Genomic DNA, 22,218 nt, shown 5'->3' on the forward strand with positions numbered 1-22,218 from the left:
TTAACTATTGTTTGGATGGCTTTATGTTTGACTTTTTAAATAATATCGATCACATTAATTAAGCTCTTTTTTTGCCAACTAAGTTTGTGGCTACTATTTAAAGTTCGAATTTTCCATCAATTTTATATTGCAGCCAAGCCTTATTAGCCAACTTACATTTTTTCAATTCTTAGCATTGACAAAGAACTCCTGTGAGTACAAAAATTACTACAGATTTAAGCGAAGTGACTAAACGTCTGAGTCTGGGTGTCCTTTGTGCACGTGACTCGAATTTTAGTGAAACCCCTCACAACGTAAGGATCAAATACCTCTTGGTAAGAGACTTGATATAAAAAATATCCATTAATTTAAGTTCGATATTTTTTATATCAATTCTATTCTAGAAATTTGACCTGGCTGGTGGAGCTGACATCGTTGCATCGGTATCTTAACTAACAATATAAGTATCCTAGTTCAGCAGAGATTTATGAAAACAAAATCATGAAACATCTAATTTTTCTACCATCTTATAAACAAATCGCACACACTCTTACTTAATTAAACGCAGTCTTAAACAAAAAGTACCAGGCGAGCATAACACACTAAGATCAGGAAAGGATCGTGAAGGCATTTCAATTGTCACCAATCCCGAGAGACAAAAAGTTGGTATGTCATATAGACGATATGGCGCCCCGGACTTGGTAGGGTGAGGGGAATACTTATCTGTCGTGTTAATACAATTTAATGACGGGAATAATTTTAACTGAATTTTGTGAAAGTTTTTAGTAAATAGTTTTTGATTTTCTTGATTATTTTTATTGTAGAGTCGTTCATTGTAAACATGATAATAAAAAAAATGAAGTAAAGACGACGTGTATCGCATATATATCACCTACAATTATTCTTTTTTTTACTCGTTTGAGCTATGTGTACGTTATATAGCAGGAACGAATAGTCCAACAAGCATAGCATAGTAAAACCTCCTTACTCTCCGCTAAATAGATATGCAGATTCAAAGAGACTCGAAACAAATTAACTGAATTATGTTAATAATCTGACAAAAACATATTACAATCAGAATAAACAAGCAGTGTCCAAGGAGTACCGATAATTGGTCCCGTCACCTCACATTCGGTTTGGTTTTTATTAATGTTGTTTCTTTATCTTGATCTAGCGAGGCGACATTTAAGAGTTTTATTATTTATAACTTAAACTTTATCTCGAATCTCGGTTAGTTTAAATTTTAACCGTTACCTTTACAACTTGATTGGTAGTTAATTCTAAGTTATGGTTTGGTGTTTGGTTATTAGTTAAAAAAGGTAAAATTAATGAGTATTTAAACAAAATTTTGCTTTATGTTTCAGACTTATACCTGTGTTTAATGCTTGCTTTTAAAGTCGTCGTTAAGTCACATTCTGTTATTTCAAGGTGCAATGTAGCAACAAATGTATAATTCAAAATGTCTTTGAAAATTTAGATATAGACTTTCTGATTTTTTGACGATAGATGCTAGTGCTTAACATCAGTTAGACAAAGAAAGATGGAGAAAAACTTTATAACATGTTACAAAAATTGCCAATAAGTGTAGACAATTGAATGAGCGTAAAACTTCAATACAACTCACTTAGTGAAAATCTAAAATCACTTTTTAAAAATACCAATAAAATAAACACAACATACAAACTTAAAACTAAACGTAACGTAAACTTTTTTAAATGGTAACATAAAAACTGGCGCCTTTCTCTAATAGCAAAATAAAATTAATTAATGGGCCCAACTAATTCTCATTTTCGACATAAACTGTTCCAAACCATTTTCATTAAATAACTAATTATAGTAATTATATACCCCATTATACTAGAATTTATTGCATATTTATATAAACAAATGCAACTTAAAATCAACCTTAAACCATTAGTATAACGTTCTAAATAAAGTTCCCAGTAACAGCACACTCTACCACACATATAGTTACAAAAAAGCAACAAAATTCGACCTTATTGTATTCTAATTAAGTTAGATTGTTGACAAAGTTTTACAACAAATTTGCGGTTGACTGTACTTATTAATGCAACCGTAAAGTTATCTAAACTATGTATAAACTAGAATAAAATATTCGATCAAGATTACTATTGCCATAAAATCGATTTAGAAATATATGGAGGTTATCAAATTCTCACGAATGGTTTTCTAGAGATAGGATCTTTTTTGAGAGAACTCTCCATGCCTCTATGCCCTCTATGGTCACTCTACATAGAGTGTTCACTCGGTTCGAATTTAAATAAACATTCGAATTTCGAATATAACTTACATTTTAAATTATTATGTGTTTAATTCATTGTTCTTTTATACGAGAAAAAACAGAAAGCTGGTGAAGGAACAAATAATATTAAATTGTTTAGCCTTATATACAGTTGCTTTTAAAAATAATGTATCTATTTTCTACGTTATTATTGGTCTCTAGAAAAAAATTTAAGGACACAACATTATCTAAGATCCCGACCTTAAAATAACATAGATAAAAAAATCATTCAAATTCAGTCCTTGGTTACAGTCTATACATTTTTAAGTCTGTGATTACAAAAACCAAATTCGTTCAACATCCCTGTGACATACATACAACAAGAACCATTCTTTATACGTTTATACACAATGTGCTTCCAAGAAGGGCGAGAGATGTTTGTGAAAAATGTCGCTAAATACAACTGTGTGGACAACAGGACTAGTAAACAGACTGCATAATATATAGACAGGGCAAAGAAAATTAAAAAAAAATTGGCTTAAATAAACATGCTCAAATCTTTGGCCAATTTTATGGACAATTTATATCTAGTAAAAGCTATATTGCCAAGTTATTTAAATAAAATAAACTAAGAACTTACTTATTGTGTTCAATATTGTCTTTAGTTTCGAAAAATAAATGTTAATATTAAATTATTATTAAAAGAGGCGTGAAAAGTCTTGAATTACGCGTGAAATATAAAAATTCAAAATATTATCGTGTCGATCATAGTATCTTGAAGGCTTTTAGTTATATTTTTAAACTAACAGATAATTACTGCCTATCTACATTACTTCATCCCCGTAAACTTAGATACTTTTTCGGGAAACAATATGAAATTAAGCTATGCAAATAAAATTATACAAAATACAAAACCGACTCCGCATAATAGCAAAACATTTGCGCCAACATTTGAATAAGAACAAAATATTTGTAAGGTTCAAAATCTATTACAGGCAGGTAAGAAAAAAACTAATTTTCAAATCTTCACACAAATATAGAACGACGCACAACGCATGCCAGCTTCGCTTGTTAAAATGTAAACTAGAAATATAGTTAATCGTTTAAAATTATTGTTTCAGGCAAAAAGGCCAAGACCTGATCCTGGGACCGATGCATCAGATCGGTAAGTTGTCATATATATTGTTTGTATTAATCTAATTTATTATTTATCATCGGTGTGAAGGGTTGTTGGCGATTCCTCCAAATTTGATTGCCAAAACACAAAACTATTGTTGTAATACCAATTTTTTTTATATAATTTTATTTGGGCGTAAAGTGCATTAAAAAATTTTGGTGTACCGGATTTGCCCGCTGTTAAGTTGGTTTAGGGAGAATCTGCCCCTAAAAAATATTTAAAATTAAATATTCCCGAATCGGGCGAATCGACTACTAAGCCTAAAAGAATTCAAAGTCGAAATAAAAATATTTCTTGTATGAAGAAATTAAATTCATACAAAAAATTTGAAGGACTATTTAAAGGTCGATTGTTGGTATTATTACTCGAATGAAAATCAAAACAAGCATATCTTATATAGCTATTAACTCAGGAGTTAGAAGACCGCCATTGTACCCTTAGACTGTATGTTATTAATTTTACTGAAATTATTGATGTCATTATATGGTGTACAATTAAGAATATTCAATTCTATTCCATAGTTTTCCATACTTAACTTTACGATCAGCGATACCATTAATTCTCTAACTATTAATATATTAAGGTCAATAACAATGGTTTGTATTTCTCCCCTTCAATTGTTTATTCCTCTGCCCTTTAAAGGCGTGTCTTATGATATAGCCAGCCAATGATATTATACCAATAAGCAAATAGTAAGATCCCACTGTCTCATATTTATTTTGTCGTAAAGTTTTCGGATTATACCTATTGTCTATCCTTTTGTATATATGTTTACCTATTAGTCCTCTTTGGTTCTTTTTTTTTAATGGTAGCTGTAGGTCCTAGCTTCTTCTATAGTTATCTGTAGTAGTTTTATAATAGGATTTAAAATCGTGTATTATGTTTCTGTTGCCAATTTTTGCACACTTCAGCCAAAATTCTCAGTACTGCTGACGATCTGTCACTCCTGTTTGAGTGTAACAGTTAACCATGCAGCATGCAATACTGACATGATCCGACCAAAAAGCTGTTGAGGTAGTACTTCGGTTTAGTTTTGTTCAGTAAGAGTCTGACACTACTTGCTTCCTCTCTCTGAGGGTCCACGAGTAGTCCCCCGGTTTACTAAAACAAAAAGAAACGCCAAAACTGTCCATCAAACTCAAAGGCAGCCGAAAAACTCTAAAAAAATCACCATACTTATTACAAATCTAAACTCTACAAAAAGAACAGCAGATGATTTCAAAATACGCACCAATCCAAGCAATATCTATCGGATAAATCTAAACATTCCCCTCTCAAACGTACCCAAATTAAAGTTTACACCAACACAGGGCTAACACCCGTCGATGGCCCTTCAAATCACAATAGCAAGGGCCCTTAATCCCTTATAATCTTCACATTGTGACGACACAATTGCCGTGAAAAAGAGCTACTTAATAATACTTGGCCCTACAACGCCCTCTCTCGGTTTTATCACGCAGCATCAAAGGAAGTAGGCTACAGGACAATAACGTTTCGTATTACGCTATTTCTGTTTAACAATAGATTTTGGGAGCACCTTTTTTGCAAATTTAGAATTTCTATTTGATTTTGATGATGTGTATTTGTCGACAGGTCTTTTTTTGTATTTTTTGGTGGTGTGTGTGTGAGTTTTGGTTGGGATTGAGTTTTCCAATAGATGTTTATTCAAGTTGAGTTACATTGGTTTGATAATATTGTTTGAAAGTTTAACTACTAACTAGAGTCTTAAATAATGATCACATTTATGTTTTAATTATTAAAACTATGTACTTAATTTTTTTCTGATCTTATAAACGATTTGTTACAATAATTGCTTTGTCGTTCCATTTTAAATGTTCATCATAATCCAAGTGTCGAGTGTAATCCTGTTTCGTTGAATTAAAACAACAATAAATAACTACAAAAAACTAATATATCTTCTAAAACGAATGTATTTATTTATTCTTAATATTTGACACATTTTCACACCGCCATATATCATTATAAGAACACGAAATACAACTTTTCACAAATACCTTTGCCAGAGAGCGAACAAAAAAAAAACAAAAAAATGTTTGGCATTCCTCGGTCACATTCCAATTTAGGCAGTATTAGTTAGGTTAATTAGTAGTTAACATGACATTCCATGACTTTTTAAATGTTGTCGAACATTTTTCGAAGCCAAAATAATGAATGGTTAAAACTAAAATATGTTTTGAGAGGTATAAATCAATTTTTTGACGCGATTCCGTTCCGTTATACGGTATATTTTTTACATGTGACAAGCAGGATCTGAGGTATCGTATGTCTTTGCCGAGTCTGTTGATGTTTTGTTGTATTTTTTTATTTATATCCTCTCGTACGTACGTTAAAATATGAATGGCACTCCGTTCTATTTCTACAAACATGAAGGCACAAATGCCGGGCAAAGAAACAAATTGTGGACTTATGCCTAACTAGAAATCTATACCTATTTAATTAGAAGGTATTACTATGCACTCAAGACTTCGTTTTATTTTAATTTTTTAACATATTTGGTAAATGTAGCTAATTTCACGATCGATAGGATCCTATCTAATCTAATAGGTATATTCATACTTTGATGTACCTATGTAACTCTAAATTAATTTCAAATTTTACTATTCCGCCTTCCTACACGTCTTAAATTCAAATTATTGATATTGTGGAAGAGAGATGCCGTTCTACGAAGTGTAGAGCGCTATCCTTCTTCCACGTATTAAACCTAGAGTTAGCTAATACGATGTTACATTGTCTAGGCCTAATAGTCTAACTACTAATACCTACCTACCTATCTAAGCTATCTTCTTATACCTAGACCAATAAATAGTTGTATCTAAGGCCCATTAATTTAGTTTATCGCGAGCTTGTCTAATTATTTGGTAAGCCTAATGGCCTCTAATAGGTATTAGAAGTAATGGCTTTTATTTATAGGCAGTAATTTTATTGATGGCGGCAGTAGTCTACAAAAGATTGTGTAATTTACTTCGCTACTGTCTTGGCAATAATGAAATAGTCAGAAACTTGTATTCGTACTTATAATTTTCGTTGATAAACAATATCTTTATCTACTAAAACCAAACTAAAATTTAGTACAATCAGTTTTAAGACGAATTAAAATTATGATGTCTTTGTGACAAGGTAGGAGTATATGGCGTAAACAAGTGACAGATATTCACATACCCACCAAAAACTTTACAAAATGAGGTTTAAGTACCTAAATAAAATAAAGTTGAAAATAAAATGGAGAGAATAGACGGCTACGTTTGTTAATCAAACATTTTTCCAATTCATCATATAAATACAAAAAAAGATTGTTATTGTTTTATTTGAAGATTAAAAAGTAATAGAAAAAAAATCATTCTCATTACAATTTTCGCAATCCAATCAATCAACAGCCAATTAAAAAGAAAAGTCACGAAAATATTCCAAAAAGTTCAACATATTAAGGTTGGTCACCTATTACACATCAAAAGGAATTATTTTTAAATGTATTCGAAATATCAGATAAATGAATAACGATACTTAATCTTAGTAAAACCAGATTTGCCAGTCTAATAAATTAATATTTATTTTTAACCCTTACATTACTCATTCGTCGCAAGCCATCTGTTAGTTTTTTATCAACTGAAATTTGGCAGTTGACAAAAAACATGCGATTAATAGATTTTAACGCGAAGCTGACACGTGGCCACCAAATGGTTGGAAAGGCCTACCGAATTTGGGATCCTTTTAATTGTTTAACATTGTTATTCTTTCATTAGTGGTTCTTAATTCTTAACACTTCGAAACGATGATAGTGATAAGCTGTATGGATAAATGCCCTTTTGTACAAAACTAAAAAACAAGTTAAGAAAAAAAAACACATCTCTACATTGTGAAAGCAATTTTAGTGTCCACGAACTCTTTTAACTACAAAAGACGGAATAAAAACGAGAAACAAAATCACTACTATTACCTTATACACTTCTCACTCAACCACTATTATAAATCAATAAATTAACAATAACAATAATATCATTATAATGCATGACCCTTCACCGATCAACTCGACAAATTCAAACTACAAACTTCACAAATACGTCACACAAAATGGCTCGGCGTACGGAACTCTCAAACAAAGAGTCCCTTTTTACCGAAGTACGTCGTTTGACCTTGTTAAAGGGCACTAAGACTTTATTGTTTCGCCACAAGGGATCCGTAGGAGTGTTAAAGGAATAAACATAACACGTGCCGCGATAGCCAATTGTTTATAGTGTTACGGCGAGTGGTTTTAGGCAAGTTTTTGTAGTTAATGTTTCAATTATTAAGTACGCTGTCGATTGAGATAAAATTTGGATACTTTTAGTGTTTTAGACCGTTTTTATACAAGACCTTGTTGTTTTTCAAGACCCTACAACTTTAGGCTTTAATTACGATCAAGTCCAAACGGCTTTGAAACCAATATATTCAATCATCGAAAACTTGCGTTTCCTAGTATACAATGGCATTAGAATAGATGAAAAAGTCAACAGAAAATTAGTTCGCACCGAGAAGATTTTTACTTAGCAGGTGTCTATTAGATAGCAACAACTATGTTGGAAAAGCCATCCATTACAGCGAAAACTGGCTTACTAGGTAGGAATTTGAATTATCTGAACTATGTATAAAACAAGAACATTTAAAAACTCGGCCGCATATTTCAAACGCCAATTCGCCCGGAACATAAAACTAAAAATGTGACAACTATATCAACGCCATATGGAATGTCGAGTATGGCCGACTATTAAACCGTTTGAAGTCTTTTGTTAGACAAAATTAACGACTTTTAACGATGACTACCACTACTAAAAAGTAAAAGAGATTCAAGAAAAAGCCGAAATGACTAAAGCATTGAATTAAAAAGATAGTGACAATGCATTAACTGTAAAAAATCCCGCCTTTTGATATTCGATAGCGTTGAAGTCGAAATGCGAAGGAAAGTGACACTTGAAAAAGGCGCGAACAAGGGCGTTTTTTTTTTCTAGACAAAGGCGTTCACTGTTCAGCCTCTTTATAAATAATACAGTACTTATTAATAAGGCTACGTTTGCTCTACATTTTTTGTTTATGATAAACACATAAATCAGTTTTTGTATCATGCTTTGATGTGCAAGCATCATTGCAGGTTGGATAATATAATAATTAAATTATAAATCTGATATCATAGTTTCAAATAAATGCTTATTCTCGACTATAATGAGGATTTATAAATTCGGTTTAACTTTAATCTGTAAATAATACTGTACGTTAACAATTTGTTCGAAACTTTGTGCGTTTAGTAACTGTTCAGTAAAATTGTAATTACCGCCGTCGGTTAAGTAGAATGATTTTTAATTGCAAGCTTTTTTTTACTGTAAACATGGCTAACAGTTTAGCATACGACACAGATTGTAATTATTTTTGATAAATATCTTTTTTATAAGCAGTCTAAATAGGGACAGATTTTATAATGCTTTCACCGTTTAGTACACTTTTTTTTCAAAGTGTGTGTTTTTAATTGTCTTTAATAACACTTCATAATATCGAGAAGTGGTGCTAAAAGGCTTGAATTGTTAAAAAAAACAATGACGAAGCTTATAGATACCGACCTTTTAAATTCCATGGCCCCGTGTTTTACAACTGGCTAGAAACAAAAAAAAAACATCACTGTCAAATGAGTATTGCCACGTAAATAAATCATAGGTATAATTTAAATTAATTTGTAAATATTCATTTAGAAATTAAACAGGTGCTATGCTAAAATGTGCTATTAACATACATTTGCCTTCATTATAATCGTTAATAATAGCTATTTTATTACGCAAAATATTATAAATGTGTGCTGGGTGTGGCTATTATAGTTTGGCTCGCTTTGTTTATGGTTTATTAATCAATCGACGGTGATTAACTCTATGGGGTGTATCGATAATAATAATTATTCTACGCGTGTGCAAAACCGTTCCTAGTTTTGAATAATAAATATATAACTTTTATAAATTAGTGTCATTCATTATTTTTAGCAAATAACGAAGCTATGAATATTATTTTTATTTAATTAATTTGGATTTTGTTGTTTTTATCGTTACAACTGTAATTTTTTACAACACACGTGATTACGTGTTTTATGTACGGACATTTTTCAATATATTTAATGATTATATTTTTTCTTGCGATTCTGGCGAAATGAGCTTTTAAATAAATGTATTACTTCATAGCTTGATTCCAAAATTGTTTTGATATTACATTACTTAACTTAGTGGCAAAATAAGCTAAGAAGTCCTCATACTTATACAGTACCTAACCTACAACCTAACAATAAGTTATTTAAATACGACTAATTCGCTCCTATAATAAATACAACAAATTATTCAAATCAGACAATAATAATTTAATTATTCACTTTTTAATAAGTTGGCCTTATAATAAACAAGACTTTACGACAGTCCGAAACGATTTAGTTTTATTATAATTTATTACAACGGACCTAGTAATTTAAATATCTCGTCGTTCCTACAAAATAATTTAATCAAAACGTTAGTTGACGTCACGGTTGACATTGTGACAGTTGACAGCGCGGGAAATGATTAAAGATGGCTGATGGAAGGGCTTCGTTCACGAGCATTGATAAGAGAGTTAATTAAATTAATCGGAACACGTGTAAACATTTTGTTTGATAAATCCGTCGTCCCAAGAGATAGGGGCCCGGGCCTGTGGCATCTGTTACACGATTCTGGTGATTTGTTTTAATGATACTAATTTAGTATAAACAGCGTGTGATTTCGTTAGTATAACACGCTTTTAATTGTGGCAATATGTTCTGTTTATTGATGTGTCATAATTAAAATTATTGTTTGTCATGCAGCGATAGTAAAGTGAATAATAGGACATGAGTCTCATTTCCAGATGTAACTCAATTACCAATTTAGACAAACATGTTTAAATAGCGAAATCTACGCAGAATTCAAATAGGGACGTGACCGAATTTAAAAATCGGGAAAAGGTTTTAAAACCACCAAAAATACTTTTTTAATGTAGTGTAAACCCAAAAACACTAAATAAATACACAAAAAAAAAACAACTTTGTTTTGTGAATTCGTACGATTTCTGTTTATTACAACTTCAATACAAAACTGTCTGATTTCGGGGAATCGTGGCAGTTGTAATTTAAGACTTCTTAAAGAACTTTTATAGGAATTTACTTTTCTTTCCGGATTATAAAGCTTTCAAACGTTTTGTGCTGCATTTTATGTAGCTATTGTACTTATTTATATGTTTTCGACATGTTTCTGTTTTGTTTAATGACGCACGTACCTACATTCTACAACTAGAGACTCGAATGTCTGGCATTAAATAATATTCTTAGTATAATATTTGTGGTCACTAATGCTACATGTATTAAAGCTAGATTGAGCACGACTCTCGTAGACTGAATGATGGAACATAGATTTTTTGAAGAGCTAATATTTGATGTCTTTTTAGATACATTGCGTTGAACTGGCTTTTACACGCGGCTTCATCTGCGTGGCAAAAAGTTTGTCCTTCATTCTACGTTAAGTTTGTGGGAATGTTTTTATGTGTATCACCGATAACCGATTTGTATGAAATTATGTATGGAAGTAGCTGACACCATGGATTAAGATATGTCACGCTTCTTACCCGACTTCATTAAAGGACCGTTATGCGTTTGCAGCTATAACCGACATCCAGGCAATAGACATTTTACGATATTAGGATACGTTTTAATGTAGCTTAAGTGCGTATTTCAGGAGATCTTATCTACCAAAACAATCCTGTTTATTCATCTTAACAGTTTGTGGGGAAATACGACAGGAAATGGTACAATAAAACTGAATTAATGTCCCAATCAACCACCCATCAAATTGATCGCTCAATTTATAATCACAAATTAAGACATCAACAAATGTTTTTACAACGGGCAACACTCAGAGAAAGGAGGTTTTACGCTTTTTACAACAATGTTATGATAAGCGTTCGGCTGTTTTGTTAGACCGTTTAAAAAGCTGTTACTCCGTAAACAAATGAGATTTAATTGCCAGCTTTACGGCTTAATTGGTGTAAACAAAGTGAACAAGGGCTGGAATTATTTGCTTTTTTAATGGAGATTTCAATTGGTAGCACGCGAGAATTTTGATTTAGCTGTAATTAAGTATACGGGAGTTCTAAGGGATATTTTTGAGCACATTTTTTGTACCTTTCTGTTAGGTTTTTTGCTGAGCTACCATTCAATTCCTAGTGGATTCAAGATTAATTCTAATAATTAAACTTAATTTGTGTTCCGATAAGAGAACTGATTTGTTGTCTTTATACATATTACGTTTATTTTTATACTTTGACCTTCCAAATACGTTACTTTTTACAAGCTTTATTTAACTTGACTTGCAAATATTTAAGAGTACTTTTATTAAGTTTGCGTTGTGAGAGTGAAATATGGTAACTCAATTCTTATTACTGTTTATTTCTAGATTAAGTAATTAATCAATTATGATTAATACTGACAGTTTTTCCTCTCTTCCAGACTGTCAGGCGAAGTTAACACAAGCCCGTGCGAATCAGAATCAACCTCCAACTCTCCGCCATCGCTGCTTCAGGATGCGACGTTGCCAGCTCTTCTAGTGTCAGGCTCATCCACCCTGTTCCAGAACACGACGACGACCAGCAACACAGCGTTGAGCCTCTCAGCCGTTGATAGTTTATGCTTGCCTGGTACTTCGGAGGTGGAGAGCTGTAGTTTGGCTAACGGATGCGCAACGAGTTCGTCTCTAGGGCTGGCCTTGCCGTTGACGTCGGCCGGAGGACTGTGCTCGACTTCCTCGTCGGCTGCGGTCGCCTGGTTGATGAATGAGGATAGTGCGGGTACGTATTTTTTACTTCACTACATAATCATCAGTAATACAGTACTGGAATCCTAAGAATTATCTAATAATACTTCCACAAAATTTTCCTCTAATGAAATGAAAACGTTTTATAATGAGAGCCTATTGCAATCTAGAAGAAATACATCAGCGTTAAAAAAACAGTTATACGAAAAACATTATAACAACGCCGACATAAAATATGTTTGAAAAAATGTTAATGAAACTACCAAATGTAACTTTTAATGAAAAATGAAACTATGAAAAGTGTAACTTTTAATTTATTGGCAACCCAGTTATGCTATGCTCATAATTTTGATTTGGTTGCTAGGTGGTGTGAAGAGCGAGGTCCGGAGCCCGGGCCTGTGCGAGGCGGACGTGGCGCTGTACGGGGAGACGTTGCCGTACGATCAGTCGGCACTGCCTTACCAGTATTATAATAGGTTTGTTGCAGAATTTACGGCAAGTCTCAGATATTTAAAAAAAGGATATCGTTTATAAAAATAGTTTCCAACTTTCATTCTTTAAAATAGAGCCCTTATAAACCATATCTGACCAACCAGTAAAAAGGCTATAGGAAACGTCTACATAATCATTTACCTATAACCTAGCAACGACTTAACATGGTATCGAATTTGAGAGAAATCAATCCTACCTACTGTTACTAAGCAAATATACTAATGTATACCTTATAAAGTTATACCGCAATGTTCAACATGAAACTACACACACGCAGCTCTCTAACTAAATCGCGTAACAGGTCTATGAACTCTGAGGATTTAAAGAAACCCTAAAAGTAACAATTTCATATAAATTCTATTGTAACCATACGTTACTCCCTGACTTAATCTATAATCTTGTTTTGAGATTGATTTAATCAATAATTTATGTTTTAACGGACTTCCGAATTTAATGTCATAATAAATTTCATTGAAGGTCTATAAAGTTGAAGCATGAAATGTGATTATTTTAGGAGTAGACTAAAACATAAGTTTTATCAAAAAAACGAATTAATTACGTCATTTTTACACAACCATTACGCTAAAAGATTTTAATTTATATTTCGTCATTGCGTAATTATTATAGTCATAACAGATAGTGCACCCATTTCATTAGCCATGCTCAAAAATAAGAGTAAGTTACAAATAATGACGATGCTAAAAATCTCAACAACAATCTTCCATGATCCCTCTATTGAAACACAATGGAACTAACAAGTACCGTCGAATGTATGATACGTAGAGACATCTTTAGTTCCACGTGCAGCCACAAACGTCGCGGCGCTAGTGTAGGTTTATAGTCCTCTAAAACTAAAGAATTGAAATCAAAGCAGAGTTTTCATCACGACTTTCACTATAAACAAAAATACAGAAATGCAGATTATCAAAAATATTTTGCGATTTATTTTAAATTAAGTACAAAAAGAGGTCAGTATTCAGCATGAGCTAAATTTGTACTATCATAATATAAAGCCCATACTTTTCTACTCTTGTATAACTTTATTTTAAAAATACTAATAATATATTATTATATTAACTATAACCTCTTTTTAGCATGCAACAATATGGTAGCGGCAGCGCGGCTTCATCGTACGTCAGCTCAACGCTGTACAACCAGCCGTACGGCGCGTATCCACCTCAGCATAACACCAACAACAGGTAAAAAAAAAACTAGTATCACATCTGTAAAAACAGGGAACAGTCAAATATTGTGATAACGTAATTATGGTTTTCAGACTTTACACTGATAATATTCCTATCTAGATTTCTAACTTCTTTATTCATAAGTGCAGCACTAACTAACAAAGGTCGACTACGAGGCGTTTGTATTGCTTTGAGAGTAACTCTATTCTTTTTAAATAACCACAGATGTTAAAGTGAATTACAATGTTCATGTTCCTTACAATATTACATGTATGTTGTCCAGGTCATCCTGCAAAGCGACGCCGACGTATCTGAGCGCGTATGGCGTGAGTGGGGTGAGCGGGGTCCCGAGCACCGGCTTCGGAGCACAACCCTCGCCTTACGCGTACTCCTCCTACAATGGAGGGCTGGCTCAGTCGTTTCCTACTGCACAACAGGTAAGCTTATTACTACAAATCTGATTTTGACTTGTTTCAGCTTTACAATAATTACCAGGTGTATTTTAACCGAATTAATAGATGAAGATGCTGTCAATTCATTTCTTTTTTTTATTTGTTAAATCTGAAATAGTGATGTTTTTACTATAAAACCATTTTCATTAATTAAGTTGCCTTAAATATTTTGTTTAAAAACCGTCGATAACGTACAAATCATAAACGTCCCACCTAAAGAGTTATCTCTATATCTAGGACTACAGCAGCTACGCAGCAGGCTACGCGGACCACAATGTGGCACAGTACAGTGGATACTACGCCACCCCCAGTTACTCCCCCTACGTCAGCTCACCAAGTAGCAGTGGCAGCGCTGGACACACTTCCTATCATTTAGGAGGTGCTTTATCAGGTATGTTGTATTATCATTTTCGATCATTATTTTATCTATGAAACTATTTAGAAACTTTATTCTTACATTAATTTTTTACTTAAAAAAACTACCATTTAACATCAAATGTTTAACGTATGTGTTTTTATACTAAACTGGCAACACTATTCGACAACGTCAATGTCAATCGAAAGAAGTTTTAACTTTGACAGTTTAATTATCGTAACTTGTTGCCCGTGTTTTTATGTTTACAAAGTAGTGTTTTTAAAACAAATGCCTTATAATATAACAAAATTAAGTATACATACTGATGTGTTCATGTTAATCCGTCGTTAACGAAGACTGATATTCATTCCGTAAACTTTTAAGTGTAAGTTTTGTGGTGTTCGAAATATGAATAAAGAAAACGAGAATTTTCATAATAATAAGCGAAGGAAACTAGACGAGGATGCCTCTGAAACTCGATTCGATGATTCTGATTACTGGCCATACACAGACAGTGAAGATGGTATGTGTTTTTACAAACTTAAACTTGGAATTAATGAAAAAATTGTAGTTTATAGGCGGCAAGATTTGTTTCGCTATTTACTCATTGCCTAGATGCCTTGACATTGATATGATAATTAGAATGATAAACACTTATAGGAAAATATAATTAGTGCGTATTGCGTAATATTTATATTACTTTTTGTCATTTTTTGTCTTACCTACCCAAAAAGATTTATAACTTTCAGTATTTTATCGTCTACCAGCAATGATACCTCTTAAGGTATACTGTTACTTGTTGTGACATAGTAATGCACCATTCTTATTCATGTAACAGTGCAAATTTTCTTACTGTATGTTGCCTGTCTAAACTGTACTGAACTTCTCTAAACTGTATCTGAAAGACTTTACTTAAATATGATATATGATTAGGACTTTCATTAGTTTAAACTCATGTTGTCATTTATGATTTAGTTAAAAAACTGTACTGAACTTATCTAAACTGTATCTAAAAGACTTTACTTAAATTTATATGATTATGACTTTGATTAGTTTAAACTTCTTCCTTAAATTATGCAAACCTAAGCAGCAATTGGTTAGCTGCGATAAGTATCTACATAGTCTTTTGTAATTGACGGAATGATTAAGTTAATGAAGACATTTGGAAGTTCTGGAAGTTTTGTAACCATACCCAAAAGAGTATCTAAACAATGAAACCTTATGACAGACAAACACCAGACTACAGAGATGCAGAAATACAGTTCTGTTATTACCTTTGGGGTCCGGAACCCAAAAAACATAATATTCTATTACCAATAACTGTACTAGACTATACTAACTTAGTTATTCACAAGAAGTAATCATGTAAAATTGTTTTCAGAATCTCCATCGGCCATGCTACCCTCTATAAATGATGCAAGTCCACTGTCTCCTATCAAAACAGAAGTACATGCAGCCAGTCGGAGATGTAGAGAAAACTCAGGGTAAGTCAATATACATATTTATTATTTGGACTTACCAAAAACAACTTGACTAAGTAATTAACTTTTGAAACTTCATTAGCCCATGAAGTGATATAAAATGTGTTAATTTGTGATGAAGCAAGACCACTTTTTGTTTACATTAGTTTGCTTGATACATGTGTGTGCTTTTGTGTCTTTGCATTGAATATCTGTGAAAAACACTATACAACACAAAGTATACACAACTCAATGTGGAAATAACTTTTATAAAATATGATTAAAAAAATTGATATGTTTTTAAAAATTAACATTTGTGAGGATGCTTCATTATTAAATTAAGCCACGGTTTATTCACTCGTATTTATCGGGATTACCCAACTATTCTTGGATCCAAGTGAAGTCCTTAATTATGAGCTGTCGCTGCAGAGCCCCACTTCTCATTATGACAATCTTTGGAAACAATAACCGTTATATAACTTAACTCCGTTATCAACAGAGAGAGCACAGCGTCCCGCTCGCGCGGCCGCGGTCGCCGCAACGCGTCGTCGTCGCCCGCGCAGCACGTCCCCGAGCCAGCGACAGACCGCGTCTTCATCTGGGACCTGGACGAGACCATAATTATATTCCACTCGCTCCTCACCGGGACATATGCTACTAAGTACAATAAGGTGAGGGGAACTACAAGTTTCAGTAGCTTTTAATCATACTAGCATAGAAACTATTTTGAAATTATGGTCAGAAAATGGAACAGACTAAATTAATAGCAATTTTTAGGACCTGGAAAAGTTAGCGCTAGTATATTTTTGCTCTCCATTAGGCATATGCATGTATAAAGTACATCTGTAACTGCATGTAAGTACTTACAAGTATGTACAATGAGTAAGACTACTATTTCTCTTATTACTTATACAATATGCTCAGTAACATTTGAAAAGACCTACTCCTTTATAAGGAGCAGGCATTCTAGTGCATTGTAATGGATTCCTGTGAAATCTTATAATTTATGTGTTTTTTGTTTCTTTCCAGGATACACAGCAAATAGTTCAATTGGGTTTTAGGATGGAAGAAATGATATTCAGTTTAGCTGACACACACTTCTTCTTTAACGATGTTGAGGTAAGATTGGATTAATGTGAAATAGTGGTAACATTTCTTATTTGTAGAGGAACATAAAAAGAGATTTTAAGATAACTGGTATTTGACAAAATCCTAGTTAGTATGCAAGTAACAAAACGTATTATTTATTCTTAGATTTTCACTAAAATTACTGTCCAATTAAAAGATTTTTATGTTGCTGTTGGATCATAAAACAAAATAGTAAAAGAAAGAATCAGTATCGGAATAGACTATTTTTTGTTTTTTTTTTATCTTAAAATGTTTAGTTTGTTCTTTAACATGTATGTGTATGGCAGGACTGCGACCAGGAGCACATAGACGCGGTGTCGGCGGACGACAACGGGCAGGACCTGTCGGCGTACAACTTCGGCGCGGACGGGTTCCAGGCGGGCGCCGCGCCCGCCGGCCTCTGCGCGCCCGGAGTGCGCGGCGGCGTCGACTGGATGCGCAAGCTGGCCTTCCGCTACAGGAAGATCAAGGACACTTACAATAACTACAGGAATAGGTATGCATTCAGACGTGTGCTAAAGTACTGTGGGGTTTTCTTGAACATAATACAGGCAAAACGATCTAAAATAATCTAAATGTTTACTGTATCGGCTGGTTCCGTGTCCCAGGGTAGAGAATCGTGGAAGGAATTGAAGGATGCCTTTGCCGGGCAAAGAGGCATTGTAAAAATAATAGTTATGCGGTCAGCCTGCATGATGCCTTCAACTCCTTTACTGGCTAGGCTGTCTCAGGCTATCAGTACTTTAGGTTGACAAGTTAAGAAAGGGGAAATTGTTAGATAGATGTAAAAATCGAAGTAGAGTCATTTATTTATTTAGCTTCTCGTTAATCCAATAGAATGTTTTGTGAGAATCAAGTTTTTTTTGGAATTATAATCTTGAAATACGTGAAAAAAAAATGGTAATACAAATACATACCTATTAATATTCTACTTTCTTTACTTAAGTTGAATATGTTTTTCCAGTGTGGGTGGCCTATTAGGACCAGCGAAACGAGAACAGTGGCTACAACTGCGAGCCGAGTTAGAGCAGGCCACGGATAACTGGCTAACGCTTGCCTGCAAGTGTCTCAATATGATTAACTCAAGGTATGTATACATAATCAACTTAACTCATTGAAACAATCAAACTACTTGCGATCAATTGTTTCGATCGTTTGTTTTACTTAGTCTATAAGGTATGTTCCAAAAAGTCGTATTTGATTTTAAGAATAAAATTTATTCAAGCAGTGTGGTCCGTTAGTTAAAAAAAAATTAGAGCATTAATAAATATGTAGATTATAATCAAATAAAAATAAAAACTTATAATGAGAGATTAATTTAAAGTGTTGAACCGCTACATGAAGCTACAAATTATGTAACCACTCACATTTGCAAACATTACTTAAAAAAAGTAGTTTTTTAATCATTTTATTCTTGCAGGAGGATATAATAGTGTTTTATAGTACCTACCTTAGCAAGCAAGACATTTTTTATGTAATATTTCAAAAAAAATCACTTTCCGAAGTATACTTATAAGAGTGTATTAAAATTCAAGTGTTTCTAATTAACATGTCACTCTGTACTCTCTCTCTGTAGTACCAATAAATATATCTTTACCTGTACCTGCCCCCCCAGAGAGAACTGTGTGAACGTGTTGGTGACGACGACGCAGCTGGTCCCCGCGCTCGCCAAGGTGTTGCTGTTCGGGCTCGGCGGAGTGTTCCCCATCGAGAACATCTACTCCGCCACCAAGACCGGTGAGGGACATACAGACTTACAGACATTATACTATTCTAGCTATCATGGCGAGCTACGTACCGCCTAGCAGTCGAAGTACATATTTTTTGCCATTTTTCCATATTTTAAAATCGTTTATACCTTCCCTGGACTGCTACGAAGATTGCAAGACTAACATAAGCCACTTCGGTTCAGCCATTCTTGAATTTTAGCGAGACTAACAAACAGATGAGAACGAACAACTATTTTAGTCGTAACTTCAAAATGTAATGACATTAACGACCGCATTCAGACAGTTGCTGTGGTTACAATTTTTGCTTGAAAGCTTGTCCCGAGTCTGGATGCCTCTGTGCATATGACTTGTATGTTTGTGAAACTCCTCGCGACACAAGGACTTTCGAGGTTTTTTTTCTCTTATGGAGTTTATTCTTAAAGAGTAAAAAAAACTTAAATTTATTTTTTTCTATTCACAGGCAAAGAAACCTGTTTCGAGAAAATAAAGCAACGTTTCGGCGAACGCTGTACGTACGTCGTGATCGGCGACGGTCAGGATGAGGAGGCAGCCGCCAAAGCGAAGAACTATCCCTTCTGGAGAATATCCAGCCATTCTGACATCGCTGCGCTATACAACGCCTTGGACATGGGCTTCTTATGATCTGCTGCTATCCTGGTACTTGTAACACGAGAAAATCTATTTTATTTGAGAATTTATACCACACAAGTCCTTTTTTAATATTTGGATGGATTATTCTTATTGTTTTATGTTGTCCTAGTACTTTCTGAGTCATGTTGCGTTGCCATCGGACTGCACTTTGGATAGTTCTATTCAAGTGTCAGCTGCATTCAAACTGCAGTTGAATTGCAATTTGCAGTTGAATTGCGATCCATCTATTGAGAGCCTTTGCAATGACTGCGCTGATGCCTGGCAATCGCTTTATCAACGAAAATTTAGTTAATTGTTGATCAATCTCACTCAAATGGATTTATGCTATCCTAGTACTTTCTCCGTCTGTCATGTCAGTGTCAACAAGCAGAAAACAAGTTTCGTAGCTTCTTACCATCTTCTGTCATCCCGGTACCTTGCTACTCAACAATAAAAAAAATCGACTTGGTTATGAACAATTTTCATGAATCGGTTTATGTTGTCCTAGTACTTTCCGTGACATTATAGCCATACATACATAGCCAATTTGACATCACTTCTCTTGATCAAGAAAATTCATGTTGCCAATCATCTAAGATGCTTCTATGGCTTATCCCCAAAGTTTTTAGATACATTTATAAAAATAGTCAGTTCTGTATGTCTATTGACTTTTTACTATATCGTCTATGGTTGCCAACAGAGTATAGACTCGAAAAATAACTAAAAAATAGTTTTAAATTCATAGTGAATTTGCCTTTACTTATTTCACACAATATGCAATAATTATAATTTAAAACCTCAAACTTGTCTATACGAGGATATATCTCGTATCAATCATAAGTACAGACAGCAATAAAAGTTGAACACGATCAGATTTACAAAATAGAAGGTTTCTATTTGTTTATTCAGTCGTCAATTTTTGTTGTTGGCTGTACTTGAACAGCAGTTAAAATAAAATAGTTATATTTCCAACACAAATACAGTAGTTAGTTGAATTAACATAGATTATCAAACGAAAAACTATTTTTATTTATTATACATGTTTAATGACATTATTTTTTTAGCTCGGTACAGTTTTGTTAATTGAGTACAATATTTATATTTTATGGTCTTCTTGTATACTATTCACAATATCTTAAAGCTTACACAATCTAGCTTTAAACAAAATATTCTTTGATTTTTTCAGGATAGATTCAGTCAAAAATATGCCTTATACACAATTAGCCTTAATTTTGCATTGCTTGAACATGTTGACCATACACTTATATAAATATTGTACTTGTTAAGTTATTGTTGCGATACAAAATAATCGAATGAAAGGAACATAATCGATTCGTTATGCAGGCCTTAGAGGGAATATAAGAATCGTATTTCAGACATTGGGCCATGGGCCCAATTTTTTACCGAGTTTAAAAAAGACGTTAGGCATTAATCTGTATTAATTGAAGTTGTGTTTCCTATTCGTTATTTTACATCGCTACAGTAGCAAAGATATTGTAAAGGCTCCATAAAAGTACATTTTTTTTCATAAGTTTCGGAGCTTAAATAAATGTTAATTATTTTAGTTTTTAAAAGCTCAAAGTCAGCTCAAAATCTAAGGAAACTAAAAGAAGTAATGTTTTTTGTAAATATTTATTGAAAAAAACAACTAGAGAGATAGTTTTTTGTAAGTCCATTCCTACTATATAAGTTTTATATGCTGTTTACGATGTACAGAACTGTGGAGGTAATATTTAGAACAATGTATAGCAAATAAATAACTTTTCCTTTTCTTTTGGACGACTTTGCAAGGGAGTAGCAATATAGTGCCGATATTATTAAGTATTTAAAACATTCTTAGCAAAAAGTATTGTATTACCAAGTAAAATGACTTGTGAACAGGTAGATTGCGAATTCTAAAAAATCTTGGTATTCAATTGGTAGCCAGAAATTGCAAGACAGATAGGTTTTGAAGGACAAAGGGCGTCTTTTGCCGAGTTGGGATGTTAAACATACTAAATAAAAAATAACAAAACGAAATTAGAAATTAACTCCAAAAAGGGCACAGTTTGAAAATAATCCAAGCTGAATATTTAATTCAGCTGGATTCATTATAAAAACGAAATAAAAGTTGTATCTTATAACTTAGTAATATGTAATAAGCTTGAAAAAAAATAATATGTCAAAACGTATTTATTTAATGTCTGCACTATATTGCTCATAAAACTCAAAAATATTGGAGAACGAATTCCAAAGCAAAAAGTCAATTTCTCACATTTCTGAAAAATAAAAATTGTTCCTGTTACTCTAAGCACAACTATTTTTATATCTTCCATTGCGGACACTTTTCTTTGTAAATCTATCCAATATGTACGTATGTACAAAAGACTTTTCTTTTTACGAAAGCGTAGCAATATTTTAAATGTTATTATAAAATAGATAAAATTGTAAATAAAAATCTAAATTTTAGAATAGACTAGCTTATTAATCTAGTTCGAAAGTTATTATTATTCGATTTGTAAATAAAATTATATTATTTGACAATTTACTGTGTTGTATTATTGCTAATTTTT

At 33.1% G+C, this 22,218-nt stretch overlaps 1 protein-coding gene and 1 long non-coding RNA gene across 3 annotated transcripts in view; one reads left to right on the forward strand and one right to left on the reverse strand.

Moving 5' to 3' along the window:
• LOC113494149 (eyes absent homolog 2) overlaps positions 1-22,189 on the forward strand; it is a 44,931-nt gene extending 22,742 nt beyond the window's left edge. For both annotated transcript variants that reach the window (XM_026872340.1, XM_026872339.1), the window contains exons 3-15: positions 3,343-3,386; positions 11,932-12,269; positions 12,600-12,711; positions 13,822-13,926; positions 14,195-14,348; positions 14,601-14,754; positions 16,100-16,202; positions 16,678-16,849; positions 17,208-17,297; positions 17,594-17,802; positions 18,271-18,393; positions 18,922-19,043; positions 19,497-22,189. In XM_026872340.1, the coding sequence (XP_026728141.1) occupies positions 3,343-3,386; positions 11,932-12,269; positions 12,600-12,711; positions 13,822-13,926; positions 14,195-14,348; positions 14,601-14,754; positions 16,100-16,202; positions 16,678-16,849; positions 17,208-17,297; positions 17,594-17,802; positions 18,271-18,393; positions 18,922-19,043; positions 19,497-19,678 (1,908 nt within the window). In that variant the 3' untranslated portion in view covers positions 19,679-22,189. The remainder of the gene's footprint in view (positions 1-3,342; positions 3,387-11,931; positions 12,270-12,599; positions 12,712-13,821; positions 13,927-14,194; positions 14,349-14,600; positions 14,755-16,099; positions 16,203-16,677; positions 16,850-17,207; positions 17,298-17,593; positions 17,803-18,270; positions 18,394-18,921; positions 19,044-19,496) is intronic.
• Positions 4,156-9,410, reverse strand: LOC113494154. The gene is made up of 2 exons (XR_003400633.1): positions 4,630-9,410; positions 4,156-4,499 (listed from the first exon to the last, which is right to left on the reverse strand). It is a non-coding gene; the product is annotated as an uncharacterized LOC113494154 (long non-coding RNA).
• Positions 22,190-22,218: the final 29 nt, after the last annotated feature.

The sequence above is a fragment of the Trichoplusia ni genome, chromosome 5 (assembly GCF_003590095.1).
Source record: "Trichoplusia ni isolate ovarian cell line Hi5 chromosome 5, tn1, whole genome shotgun sequence".
Taxonomy (NCBI): Eukaryota; Metazoa; Arthropoda; class Insecta; order Lepidoptera; family Noctuidae; genus Trichoplusia; species Trichoplusia ni.